We start from the raw sequence: 15,750 nt of genomic DNA, 5'->3' as shown, positions 1-15,750 counted from the left end.
TTCATTCGTGCTCTCACAAACTCGTCTCTTTTTTCAAAACCACAAACTTGCTTGCCTACAAAAGTGCTGCTTCTGTAACTTCTTTTACTGCCCTTTCACAAGATTGCGTGTGAAGAGGAAAGTAAGGAGCTTTAAAATGAGTGACCAGATATTTGTCAAGATCATATGTAGAGATTTGGCATGTAAACACTGGTTCTGGTATTTTTTCCTTCTCCGAATCTATTAGCTCTTTGATAGACACAGCTTCTGTATTGAGAAAAACCTTTTTTCGTGACCTTACAGCTGTGTCTGCAAACTGCAAGGTTTTCCTTATATCTTTAATTGTTTTAATGGCAAACTTCCTTGATTCTTCATCTGAGCTTGACAAAAGCGTTAAAATAAGGGATTCCCAGTGGGCAAAATAGGCTCCATTTTGAATGTATTGTGTGGAAATATTTTGAACTTCATTATCTTGTTTTTTCAGCAGTCCCAACAGTGTTACTAAGTGACCTAGGGCATCTACAATACTGTCTTTTACTTTGATTTCATACCACATGTGGAAATATATTTGAGCTACCCACTTAACGATTAAATGAAACTTTCGAAGAACATCACCAGTAAAAGTTTGATCCATCATATAGAGAAAAATGAAAGCTTCTGCTGTGGTAAGCCATCTGCTGTGGAAAATAATTCCACACTTTGCTTCAGAAAGATTTATGTTCATCTTGCCAGTGGACAAAGATTGTGCCAACTTATAACAGAGAGCTGCATCTGTTGACATTGTTTTGAGAACTTTTTCAGGAATTTCAATTATAGGTTCCAGCTGTTCTATAGGTTCAAATGTTTCAAGCCTTTTTATGTTATTGACTTTAGATAAAGCTTTTCCAATACGGCCAGTAAAATCATTCTTTGAATTAGTTGGGCCATCCAGTTTAACAATTATGTGCCTCATTGGTAATTCATTACAATGGAGCATACAAATTGACCAATATAATTTTCTCCCTACTAATTGTTCCAGATTTGACAGCAAACCTCTACCTTTTCCTAAACCTGTCATGGAGTTTGTAGAATCTCCACCTACAACCTCTAAGGACTCATGGATTGCCCTTGGAACCATCCAATTGCAAAGAGCAAATGCAGCTTTTTTGGCTGGTTTGCTTGGTGGTATAGCTTTAGGAGGTGTGTAATGAGTAAGGTATTTTCCATCAGGCTCACAGGTCAAAGTTATATGTTCTTCTTTTATAGTCCTCATGTAAAATTTATTTGTTGGAGGATTCTGTTCCAAAACCAAAGTTGAGTCCTTCCTTCCATCAATACACAAACCTCAAACAGGTTCTTCATCAGTTAACTTTTCTTCAGACATTATTAGTCTCTCCATTATTGCTTCCCTTGCTCTTCTTACTTTCATAGGATCAACAGCTAAATAAAACATGTAAGGTGTCAAATACTTCGCTTCAATAAGGTCTTGAAGAAAGGATGTAACAATAGCTGATGTTGCTGCTGATAAAATATCATATCTTATTGAAACTTCTGCAGTATGACTATTTGACACAGCTTTTTTTCTAAATCTTGTTTTGAAGTGGATCTTCTGAAATCTTTTCTTTTTTTAAATCTGAATTATCCTCAATTAAACATTCAACAACGTTGTCATTTTCTACCTAATTTTTTTTTCCATTTCTAATTTTTTCTCTACTCCAGATTCCTTTTCATTTTTTTCTCCTCTCGCGAAATCTGTTTGGCGGTCTCTTTAATGTCATTGAAACCCATCTGGTATTTTGAAATAGATCCTTTTTTTTTCCATTGGGTATTAAGCCATGGAAGTTCAACCTTGGGAATTTTTTTCTCTTTCACACAAGTACACTTAATATGTACTTGATCAACGCAAGAATAACTTTTCAAACAGAACTCGTTACATAACATAATTTCACACTTGCAACATGTTATATCTAGCAATTGATTCAGTTTTGATTCCCAAGAAGACACGCGTGTCTTAAAGGCTTTCCCATGTGCTATATCTTTGGTCTTGTTCCCAGAAAATTCAATTTTCTCCATTAAAGTTTTCTTTCCCATAACCACTAGAGGTTTAAAAAGAGCATTTGCTTTCATCCACTGCTGAAGAACAATATCAGCTAGTAGTCGAGAAAGGTCTCTCACTGAAATATTCCTTCTAAAAACAAAAATATTAACTATAATGCTAAATGTATAATTTGTTTCATAAATTTTGAGTTTATTGATTATTACCAGTTAACATCTTCTTCTCGGAGTAAAGCTTCTTGGATAAGCAGACCTTTTCTCAAAATATCTCTTAAAGTTGGCATTTTTGACAGAATAAGATCCTTACTTCCGCCTAAATAAGTTGATAACTTTGTTTCCATGGAGAGTCTTGTGTTTTTTGAAGTAGTCATAGTTAATTTAATATCTTTATTAGAATTTTCCAAAAAAAAATTATTCACGTTTCACAGCATATGGTAATATATATAAAAAAATCTAAATAGTTTCTATTTCAATAATTTAAAAATGTTGACCTTGCATTTATGCATAAATGAACAATTTTACCTTTTTGAAAACTGCAATCCCGCCAAGGTAAAAATAATATTTTTTCATTTTTTTTCTTTGGGAGTTAATATTTACATTTAGTGGCACCATAAAAATTATCTGCCGATTTATCAAAAATTTTAAAAATATGATGTACCCTACTATATAGTGTTCCAGAGTATAAAAAAATTCATTTTTTCGGACTTATTATTTTTTAAATTTAAATATGTATATTGTTTGAACAAATTTAGATCAGAGGAAAAATTAATTTTGAAATTTATCATTTCACTTTTAAAGATAAAAAAAATTAATTAAAATTTTCAATAAAATAGCAAACATTACTGTTTTTTTAACAATAACTTTAAAATGCTACAGAATAAAAACTACTCCATAAATTAAAAAAAAAACCTGTCCTATTCTATATATTTTACTTAATTAGTTAATTATTTATATAGTTAATACTTTGTTAATAATTATTAAAAGTGAAGTACAAACAATTTTCTTGTTTTGCTTTAAACTAAAAAACATTTCTACATAAAAAATATATTCTTTCATTAAAAAACAAAGTGATTGTTAAATACTAAATACTAAAGGTGCCCACACATAAGCTCAAATGTTTTATAAAATATTTAGGCTTTCTAATTTCATGGGGAAAAGTTTTTTTTTTTTTGCGTATAATTAGTATGACCATGCAAAGTTTCCACCACTCACAAATTGAGAGAGTTGGAAATTTGGGTTGTACTTTAATGTACACATTAAAGTACAAACATGAAAGTAATACTTTTACATTTAAATGTACAGAAAAAAACAGTTAACGTATTTTTCATAAAGAATCTTTAAAATAAAATCTAGCTGACAAAATGTTAGAGATAAAAAGAATATATATATAAAGAGATTAAAATGGAGAATTTATGAAAATTTTGTAAACTTTGTAAAACCAGAATTTGGTATTTTTGACAAAAGTAAGCAGATTAAAAAAAAAATTAAAGAATCAAATTAGAATTAAACCCTTTCTGAGTTTCTTTTGATAAAGAAAAGGAAAATAATAAAACAAACAGAAAAAATGAATGAGATTTACAAGAATATGCAAAATTTGAATAAAACAAACTTTTTGTTGAACTGGTAACATGAAGAAAAGAGATTCTATTGGCCGGAAATCCAACTGCAGCAGCAGGAGCGGCTGGTGATGCAGGAAAAAAGGGAGCTATAGTAATTAAAAGGGAACAGAAACCAAGTTGACTTGGGTAAAAATAGATTTTTTTTAGCATCAATATTTAGGTACAAATTGTAATTTAAAAGTGCCCAAAATCTTCTTTATATTACATATTATTTTTGACAAAAAAAAAAAAAAAAATTAAATCTTTAATTTTGAACTTTCAGCAAACTTCTTATTAAAATACATTTTCATTTAATTCGGTGATCAAGCTGAGAAACAAATCTACAACAAAATTCTATATGATTTTGTGGATATTGCGGAGAAACATGCTAAGAAGAGGGACTAGATAGGTCCGCATTCTTAAAAGAAGTTCAACACAGATGTAAACTTTGATGGTGGAAGGAGGAAGGAGTTTAGGTCTGAACAAAATTAGTACATTAAGCAACTGCTTTAATGAATAACTTATATCTTTCTATGAATAAATATCAGGTTAAACTTTTAAAACATTAGAACTTCATACAAATTATTAAAGAACTTACAAAGATTTGAATTTTTGATGCTGCATATATATGTGAAAAAGAGTTTTTAAAATGTAAATCTAAACTTTATATTTTTTCATAATGAGCTGATACACATAATAATGAGGTGGATGTCTTTAAACTTCCTAACTAAAGAATTGAGCAGTGTCTTTGATAACACTGTTCACGTCCCCTGTGAGAAGTAGTATCAAAGATACTGTTAAGTCTCAAGATGAAATATCCCAGCTTAATGCTAAAAATCACTCTGTATATATTGAGGGTAAATTTGAACTTGATGTATCTGGAAACCATAATTATCAACATCATTTATCTGATCTTGAAGATGCTGACTATAAGGCAAAAAATTATATTGGTTCCTAATAGTACCCTCTTAAAAAGAAAGATGCAAACAATCTAGTAATCTGGACTAATCCAATCCCTAACTCAAATATTTATGCCAGACCTGTTACTCTAGCAAAAGCAAAGGAAACTAGGGATAGTATTTTAGATTATATTAGAAAGTGTGAAAAAGTATTTTAAAACAACTCTTGGTAAACTGACTAAAAATGCAACTCACCATATTATATCAAAAATTGGTTTACAAATATTTGTAACAACAGAGGTAAGTATGGCTGTCAGCAAAATGGTAGATATATTGGTAGATGATTCTTGCCACTACTTAAAATGTGCCTTTTGCCACTATTTAAAATGCTCCAGGAGTAATACAAATGATGTAATTTAAAAAAAGTTGAAAATAGTTTGGAATTTAAGTTATTTTTTTTTCCAATATATTTATTTATATATATACTAAGGCCCTGCAAATCAACTTTTATGGAATTGAATTGAATCAGACATTGATTCGCAAATCAAGTCAAATCTTGAATCAAATCAGCATTTTGAGGATATCAATGTTTTAGTTAAACTTAGATTTCCTCAAAATGCTTATTGGACTTGTGATTCAACTCAAATTGCGAATCAAGACTTGCTTTGAATTGTGATTTGATTCAAAACTAAAAAAATAGTGATTTGCAGGGCCCTTATATATATACACTGCGCGACATAATAAGACACCCCAAAAAAAGTCATAAAACTCTACTATACATTTATATTTAAAAACTAATTATTGTAGCAAATGAGAGCAAAAGAATTGCAAGACTAGACAACATTTAAAAAAGTTTATTTTAAACCTAACTCACAAATAATTAAAAAAAACAGTTTTTTTTGGACAAAATTATAAGACAACTACGGAAAAAGTTCATATAAATTGTCTTTAATATAAAAAGACGTCTCAATTTTAAACAATCAATAGTAGGTACTTTTACCATTTTTTAAAATAACTTCAATCATTCTTGAAGGTAAAGAATCATACAACTTTTTTATGTACAAAATGTCAATTGTATCCCATGCAGATGCGATGGATGATTTTTAACTAGCTAGTGAACTAAATTGTTTATCACCTTTAAATACTATATGTGACAGCTGTACCCAAGCATTCTCAATTATGTTAAGGTCTTGAGATCTAGCTGGCCACTTCAATGTTTCAATTTTAATGCAGTTGAAATATTCCTTTATTATCATAGCTGTATGAACACTAGCATTATCTTGCTGAAGGACAAAATTTTCACCACCTATTACAGATGCTTCACATCTTAAAAATTCTTAAACAATTAAAAGATAATCCTTAGCCTTCATTTTTCCATCAATAAAATGAAATTTTGATTTGCCATGATACCCAATTGCACACCAAAACATTACACTACCACCACCCATTTGATGTCGTTGCTGTGTTTCTGGTTTTTCACGCAAATCGTGAAAATTATAACTATATCTATCCGGCGCATTAAGATAAAAATGTTTTTCGTCAGAAAACACTACTTGTTTTACTTTTCTATCCATGTTATGTGGTCCTCTGCAAAAGTTTGATCGCTTATGTGATTTGTTGTCAAAGGTGGTTTTTACTGAAGTATTTTGAGAGAAAGGTGAAAAGCATTATGAATAACTCGCTGAACTGTACATAAATTAGCAATCATAGTTGCTCCCGCATTAGTTTGACATGCAGTTAATGAAGAATTTGAAGCTTTTGTCAACAACCTTTGCCAATCACGGTCACTTATTTTTGATGGACATCCAGGACTTTTTGTATTCCATACATATAAGGACTATTAACATAGTTTTTTATAGCAGTTCGGCTGCGTCCGATGGCTATAGCCATGTAACTAACAAAGTGACCTATTTTCGATAAGTTAGAGAGCACTTTTTTCTCATCTGGACTCAACGGTGCAGCACAATCCATTATTAATTAATTTGTTACTTTATACTTAATAAAAAAAAACCAAAACTCAATTTTTGACAGCCCACAAAAGTTTACAGTTAAATAATCGTCTGTGGTGTTTGTACCAAATAAATATTCTTAATTGCCCACAACTGTGGTTTATAAATAAAACTTTTTTTGTAAAAACTGTCTAATAACATTGTTGCACTAAAAAAACAGTTTTTTTTCAATAAAATGCAAGTTAGGTTAAAAATAAATTTGTAAAAATGCTTTTTAGTATTTGATAGACTGCCTGTCCCATTCAAACCCCCAGTCAATGTAGCAGAACTTCGTTGCAAGTCAGGCTATTTGTCAGTCGATGTTGCAGCACTCTGTTGTGAGTCAGGCTACATATATATATATATATATATATATATATATATATATATATATATATATATATATATATATATATATATATATATATATATATATATATATATATATATATATATATATATATATATATATATATATATATATGTATATATATATATATATATATATATATATATATATATATACATATATATATATATATAAATATATATATATAAATATATATATATATATATATATATATATTATATATATATATATATATATATATATATATATATATGTATATATATATATATATATATATATATATATATATATATATATATATATATATATATATATATATGTATATATATATATATATATATATATATATATATATATATATATATATATATATATATATATATATGTATATATATATATATATATATATATATATATATATATATATATATATATATATATATATATATGTATATATATATATATATATATATATATATATGTGTGTGTGTGAGTGTGTGTCTATATCAGGCCTTGTTAAGAAGCGTTATGCAGCTCGCATTTTGCCTACGAAAAGGCGATTTGCCTACGCGTTCAGCAGTTTTGAGCTGCGCAAAACTTTTATCTTTCTTGTTTAGTTTATTAGTGAAATATAGCGCTGCTTAATTTATGGAAAATCCCATAGCATAATAAATTACAATAAAAAACTTATTTTAAACGTTCAACTTCAAAATAATAAAATACTTGTGTCAAAATTAAATTACAAAAATAAATTCTCACCTTTTTTAATTTTTTTTCTGGCTTGTTCAGACAAATCAAAATTCATTGTTTCATATCTAAATAACATTATTAAAAATAATAACTGGCAACAATTTTATGAACCTGCGTGTCCTTTAGAACATGTATCACTATTCTAATTAATTTTAATCTAATCTAATCTAAATGAATGATCAAATTAATAAAACTTCAATTTATACCAAATATTAAATTACAGGAAGTCGCAAATGTCTCAACTACTGTAAATTTTCACACATTTGTGGAATATGCTGACACTATTATAAAAAGAATTCTTTAGAATTGACTACTTTAGCTTTTTTAAAAAAATACTTTTTATAAAGGGGGGTTTAATTTAACTATTATTGGAGCTCACTTATTTTTATGGTTTTTTAAGAGAAACTTATTTTCAGGTCTGCATTTAGAAATCTATTCCGATTTATATTATTATATGCAGGTACTGTTATAAGGATGGACTAATTCAGTATAAAACTATTAATATTTTTATTAATTTCCATATATATTTTGACAGCATGGTGTCTTTTGAACACTTTTTATTTTTAAAAAGATTGCTTATGATTAGCAAAACGTTTTTTTCCATTCACCCTCTGTTAAGCCAATATATTGTTTATCAGGTACATTGTTAGAGGAAACAACACATTTATATACCACATTTTTGAATAAACAACTTCCACTTATTGAACAATTGTTTTTTTGTTTACAATGACAAATTTCTGTAGATTTTTCATTTAGGATTTCTTTTTTGTTTGACAAAACATTATTGTGACCATTTATATTTCTTTCCATTTTTTTTGTGCAACTGTAGCTAACTTTAATTGTATTTCAATTACAAATTTTATGTAATTTATTAGAGGGCGGGAAATGCTTTTGACCAATTTTAAAAACACTTTTTCTATGTTAGTAGAAACATTTTTGCTATATATGGGGTTGAACCAAATTAAAACAAAAAGCCACTTTTTTTAAGGACATCTTCAAATATTTGTTTAGAGGAAATGAATACATTTTCATTAGAGGAGTTTTGGTTTAGCCTGTTAATAATTGAAATCGGGATTTGTTTAGAATTTGAGGTGGATAATTTGAGTTAATATTAATATGCATGATCCAGAAAAAAATATAAGAGTAAACATTAAAACCACAAATTGCGAACGAGATTTAGGTGTTCACATAGATTCGAACTTATTATTTTCCAAACACACAACTATTCAAGTCAACAAAGCCACACAAATAATAGGAATAATAAAAAGAACATTTACATCATATCCAGGCTTATTATCCTTCAAAAAACTATTTTCAGCACTAGTCCGCCCTCACCTAGAATACTGTGGATCAATCTGTAACCCTGGACTTCTCAAAGACAAACGGCAATTAAAAAATGTGTTTAGAAGAGCTTCAAAACGAATCAATGGATTACAGGATCTACCGTATGAACAAAGATTGTTGGCATTAAATATGACAACTGTAAAATACAGGCTACTTCGTGCAGACCTAATCAACGTCTACAAATGGTGCAAAAACAACAATAGTGACAGAAGTCTTTTTGAAATACATAGTAAATTTATTACTTGTGGTCATATATATAAACTAAAAAAACAATCTTTGCGATTAAATTTACGTATGAATTTTTTTTCTATAAGAATAATAAATAAATGGAACTCTCTTCCTAATCACATTGTATCAGCGTTATCTTTAAAAACGTTTAAACTGCTTCTAGACAATCATCTAAAAAATGAATGGCTTCTCTATGACTAATCCACATTTTATTTTCTATTAGTTATACAAACTCTGTAATTGTCAAGTATTATATAATTAGGTTGACAGGCAGTTTATGCCTACACAATTTATTGTAAAACCATAATTAAAAAAAAATATATATATATATACAATAATTCATCGTTTGGTTTTTTGAAAGGTTTATATAAATTTTCAGAGAGGTTAAATGTGGCATCAAGAAAGTTTACAATTTTTAAATTTATGTTTATTTCAATTTAAAAGCTAATATTTTAAAAAATTCTTATAATTTCTTTTATAATTTTATCAAGCTGTGGACTAGATTTTTTACACATTACTATTAAACCATGGTCGCGATTAAGGCCTAAATTATTTATATTGATTATTTTACTTAAAAAATCTGAAATCTTCAGAAATAACTGTGTGGCTCTTTGCAAATTCAATTGTTTTTTCTAAAATATCTACAGTTATTGAGCGGTGAAAATTATTAATGTCAAATTGAATATGTGTACAATCATTTTTATTTTCAATTATGGAAAACCAATTTATAACATCAGGGGTAATTTTCCACTGTTGCAAATTTAATTTATTTCTAAGAATATTATTAATTTTGTCCAATTTAACTTTGCTTACATGTCCAATCTCACTTTTGAGGGAACCAATAATCTACAAGGAAGTTTGTTTTGAAAATTTGGTCTTTGGTCTTTTAGTGTTTAAAATTATGGTTATTTAGTGTTACAAAGGCTTGGGCAGGGGCAGTTGATTCAATTCTGCTATCAAAGTTTATTTTTTTAGCAATACTTTGCGCTTCTAAATTATTTGCATTTTCCATATTTTTGGGGCTTTCTCATAAGAACTAGTGTTATTGTTGCGTAAAATTTATTCATAGTTTTCTGTTGTGAGTTGGTAAATGTTATTTGTTTTATCAGCAAAAGCAAAAATATTAGGGTTTGATTTAATTTTTTAAACATCTAACATTCTGTTTGAAATTTGTTTTTTATACGGCAAAACTTTATCGTTTTAATTAAATGTAATAGGCCATTTTCCAAATTTTCCAAATCAGGTATAAAAGTTGGGGTATTTTTTGTTTTAAATCCATAAATTTTTGGTTTTAAGAAAAAATGGGCTTTCCAAAGAATTCTTTATAAAAAATCCTCAACTTTTTCAATCAAAGAAATTGTATAACTTTTTTCATATAGTATAGGTATATTTTTGAACGAGTAAGTGAAATTATTAGTTTCCCAATTTACACGGAATGTTAAAATACAATTAAGAGTGCTCAACAAAATGTTAATATCGAGCCTAATATATATTTTAACAACTTTTAAAATGTATTTTTATAAAATCCAATTCATGTTGAACTGCACATTTGAGAATATATGAGCCATGCAACTTTAGGTGCTTGACTTTAAGGGCAAAATTAAATTAAAAGTAAAAATAGTATTAGGATTCTGTACTAATAATATTGCTTTTAAACAGCCACTCTGGTAAGAGTCATGTAAATGCATACCTTATATCAACCACAGGGTTTAGCAAGCCCAATAGCCAGAGGCGCATTTGCCATAAAGCAAATCTAGGCAACTGCCCATGGATGCCAACCAAAACAGAGGCACTCCAAAACAGAGGCACTTGGTTTTTTTTTTGGTAGTTTTTAGTGTAGATTTTTAAATAATTTTTAGTTTTTATAGTTTTTAGTGTAGATTTTTAAATAATAATTTTTTAAGTAATTTTTAAACTTTATTACGAGCTTTTGGCAATGATTATTCATGTGCCTAATGGCGCCATTAATTTAACAACATTATTAATGTGGCCCTGCTTATAGCACCGTATAATATTCAATGGGTATAAAACTCCCAAAACTCTATGACGTTTTTTTTATAAGCAAATGAACAAAATCAATAAAAAAATGTCAACATTTTGTAGAACAATAACAATAAATTTTTTTTTTTTTTAATAATTCACCTCCCCAAGGCCGAGAAGGCAGAAGAGGAGGCTACTTGTGGTTATAACCCTCTCTCAACTCTATAACTCCGAAACACAAGCCTTGATGAACAAGGCCGCTGCGCCAAGAAACAAGTTGAGCGCGGTACTACCAGGGACGTGGTGGGAATCGAACTCTGAACCTGCTGCTTATGGAGCGAATGCTCTACCACTACACCACTACCGCAAATATTCTCAATATTGCAAAAACGCAGTAAAAAATTTATTTTTGGCTAATACCCTGGACCATGCATATAATATTTTGTTCAGACAATTTGAAATATGCATTTTTTGATAATTTGCATGTTTCAAAAATGCGCTGAAAAAAATTAATTTGAGCTTAAAAGAAAATTAAAAATAAATAAACCTTAAACTGAGAAGAGAAACAAAATGGTAAAAGAAATAAAAAATGAGCCAGTAAAAACAAAAGCATAAAATTAATAAATAATTAATAAAAGCAAGAAACAAATATTTATTAAACTTGAAATGTTACAAATAATAGTTTAAACCATAACTTTTGACACTTCACATAACCATAGTAACGCTTTGGGTGATTGAATGTTATATACTTAATGTACTTATATACTCAAACTGATGGTTTTAACAACTTTTTTTTTGTTTTTTTGCTTTAGTTGAAACTAGAAAAATTATTTTTAAATTTATAAAATATTCAAGTTTAGATTAAAAAATTCTAAAAATCTTTTCTAAATTCTATGAAGTTTTTTCCTGTATATGTTTTATTTGTTTTATCATTCGTAAAGATTTTGTTTCTCCTTTCAGTACATGTTTTTCTTTATTTTTATAAACTTTTCTTCAGCATGGTGTTTTCAACTCATTTTAAAACATGTAAACTATCCAAACGTGGCCAGGTTGTTGAAACAAAATATTATATGTGTGACCATAAAAAGCATACAACCGCACACAAGGCTCGTTTTAAATGTTGCTACTGTTTCTAAAATTCAATGAGTTCAAAATAATTTATTAATGGTAAACACCATGTTAACACTTTTGTTAATGGATATTCCATTAATAAATGTGTTTACTATTAATATGGTATTTTTATTTTATCTTATTTATTTTTATTTCAATCTTATTTTATCATATTTTTAGGGTATGAAGTACTATCTATATGAGTCTAGCCAATAATAATTTAGTAATTTAAATTATGGCTGCGGTAACAAAATATATTTCCTTACATTGTTTTTGTAAGACTAAAACAAATTTGTGAATTTCTACATTGATAGTTATTACCTTTTAGTTTGCAGATAGTGCTGAAACTGTATGGTTGGCATAGACATATATATTAGTTTACTTATTTGTTCTGAAGCCAAATTTCAATTTTTTGACCATTCTTTTATGAGCTTTCACTTAGCACCACTTTACTTGTGCATATTTTATTTCCTTTTTAGATGTTCACCTTCCAAGAATGCATTCATTTCAAATTAAGCAATTAATCAAATGGAGCCTTTCCCTTAATCTATATGCAGACTCACAAGAATCTTGACTCTAGTGCCTGCTGGCCCTAATGTTCAAAACTTTTGCCATTTAAATTTCTTACCAGGATTATGACACTACCTAGAGCTCACTAAAATAATATGTCTGAATTTAACTTCATCTTATATAGTGTTGTGATTTATAGAAGTAAACTTAATACAAAAATTAAAATTTTCTGATACATTACTATAAACCAGAATGATAATAAAAATGGTACTTATGTTGAAAATGCACAAATGTGTCTGGAACAACTGTAGATTTTAATATAGCTTAATTAAATATATTTTTGCAGGAAGATATTCTTGCTGAAAAAATTTTCAAAGAATTTATTTTCACAATATTAGATCTGAATCATGACAAATTCTAAAGAATCAATATTTATTTTTTACTAAATATATAATGCAAATTTTTGTTCACACAGGATTTTAGTTTAGAATGTTGACATTGTAAACATTAAAAAAAAACTTTTGTTTATACCACATTTGTACCATTATGAACTAACTATACTTTAATTTAGTTTTTATAGTTTTAGAAAAATGTTTGAAGGTTATGTCTCAAACAAAACTAGAAAAAACATTGGTGAGGTTGTCTGAGAATAAGCTGCCATTAAAAGAACAAGTGATTGAATTTTAATTAAAGAAAATACTTCATACATGATTTTTATTACATAACCAACAATTTTTATTATATAAACCAAACTATAATTCTTATTACATAAACCAATTAAACCTCGGAATATGGTTGCCTAGCAATAAAATAATAAAATACAGAACAGACTCAGACAATATTTGTCAAACAAGAATAATAAAATATTCTGATTCTAAAATTTTCAAAAAGGAAAATAAATGGCCATTTTTTAACAGTTTTTTTGTCTATAGATATAGTCAAACCAACATAAATTGTTTCAAAAAGATTCAATATTTCTACTGCAATAGTTTTTTGACATTCTTTTTGTATATTTTAATTCTATATATATGTATATAGATAGGGGATAAAAAGAAGCATTGTTACATTAGGTAAAAAAAAAAATTTCAGGAAAAAATTTTGTACAAAATGCTCCCTTGAATAGGAAACATTGGTACGTACTGTGTTTGCATTAATACAGTAAAAAAAAATAATTAAAAATAAAAGTTATTTTAAAGACATATAAAAAAATATTTGAAACCAAAAATGTTTTATTTAAAAATAATTGAGAAAATAAACACATGTTTTACTTTTTTAAAACACTCTTTTCTACAAGACTCTAACTTGACCTCTCAAGAATCCTTTCATCTAGTCTACTCCAGCAAGTTGAATATGTGACCAATATTTTTTAATTTTATTACAAAGATGCAAAATGTATTCGTAGCACAAATTTTGCACTTATTTATTAGTACAACTGTATTGGATCAAACTACTTTAAATCAAATATCCATCTGTAATTTCTGTTTACAACTTCCTAAGTTGCAACATCTAAATAACTGTTAAATAAATTCAACAAATATTATTTTTAAACTGATAGTTAAAAGAACTGTGATCAAATTTTTCTTATATAAAAGTTTTTAAAAACTCAATATTCAAAACTTAGGGCTGATTGTAAATATACCACAGTTTTTTAGAATATTTTGAACCTTATCCCTTCTGGTCATAAATTGAATGTTTGTATTGTTAGGTACTATTATAGATAAAGATTTATAATAATAATAAAAAACTATGGGATACTTGCGGCTTTACGTGAAAATGAAGATCAAAAATGACAAAAAAAATTTTTTTGTAAACTTTTGAAGAATATTTTGACAGGATGAAATGTTTACTTTACTTATTTTATTTTTTTTAGCTTTCTTATATATACCAATAAAGAAATAATATAAATATATATAAATAACCAATAATAGGCTAATAAACAACCATCAGGTGAAATACCTAATTAAAAGTTGTTCTTATTTTAAGTTTAAAAATTCTTTTGACTTCACATTTCTAAAAACTCAGCAAGAGTTCCAAATCCAAGATCAAGAATTTAAAAGTAACTATTAAAAATTTGTATTTCTGTCTGGTTAAAAAGTTGTTGTTTAAAAAAATAAAACAATAAAACTAAATTTTCTGTGGGAGATGTGGAAGAAGTAATGTAAAGAACTTTTGTTATCAAAAGTTAACAAAATTTGTTAACTGCATTCAATAGTTGAAATTGATTTAAAATAGCCATATATTTTTCTGTGCATATGTTCATATTGTGAATAGGGGAGACTGGGGCTAGTTGGCCCCATTATAGGCAGGGGTAAGTTGATGAACTGCATTTATCTTCAAAGCCTTTCACCAGAAAGTGACAAAGATTACACAGAACTTTCCTAATTGACTGTTTCATCATTTACTACAGTATTGTCAGGATTAGCACTTGCGCATGGTAGATATTAGGATTTATATGTTTTTTGGACAAAAACGTAACTTTTGAAACATTGCTTCCTTTTTACTTTACAAAGAAAATAGTTTGTCATATGAAAAAAAAATTATTTTAAAAATTCCAGTCACATTTTAGTTTACTATATCCAGTTAGACTTTTTTCAAAGAGGCCATTTTTCAGGATCTACAGTCAGTTTATTGAAAAAAAATCTTTTAGGTTAAGTTGGCAAAATTTTCACAGGGTAAGTTGGCTCATAGCATTTACTATAGGAAAAAAAAATTTTTTTTTAATTAATTTTTTTTTCCTCTAATTTTTAACAATATTGAAATAATTTATTGCAACAAAAAAAATTAAAAAAAATTTTTTTTTAATCTTTTTTTCACAGATAAAATGTAGGCTACTGTTTTGGCTGTTATATGTACTAAAATTTGGTACCAGCTAAAAGTAATATTAAATTTTTGGCTTAAATTTGTTGCCAAATGTAATAGTAAAAAATTTTTTATTGTTTGCGTCAACTTACCCCATGGTG

At 27.5% G+C, this 15,750-nt stretch overlaps 1 protein-coding gene across 7 annotated transcripts in view; it reads right to left on the bottom strand.

The window, feature by feature from the left end:
- The window catches only part of LOC136075088 (NACHT, LRR and PYD domains-containing protein 9-like), a 66,325-nt gene that overhangs the window by 42,106 nt on the left and 8,469 nt on the right, over positions 1–15,750 (bottom strand). For all 7 annotated transcript variants that reach the window (XM_065787332.1, XM_065787334.1, XM_065787337.1 and 4 more), the window contains one exon: positions 7,628–7,683. In XM_065787332.1, coding sequence (XP_065643404.1) covers positions 7,628–7,683 — 56 coding nt within the window. The remainder of the gene's footprint in view (positions 1–7,627; positions 7,684–15,750) is intronic.

The sequence above is a fragment of the Hydra vulgaris genome, chromosome 01 (assembly GCF_038396675.1).
Source record: "Hydra vulgaris chromosome 01, alternate assembly HydraT2T_AEP".
In the NCBI taxonomy this organism is placed as follows: Eukaryota; Metazoa; Cnidaria; class Hydrozoa; order Anthoathecata; family Hydridae; genus Hydra; species Hydra vulgaris.
Note: the sequence above shows the minus strand (reverse complement) of the source record. Positions and strands in the feature narration are given on the sequence as shown.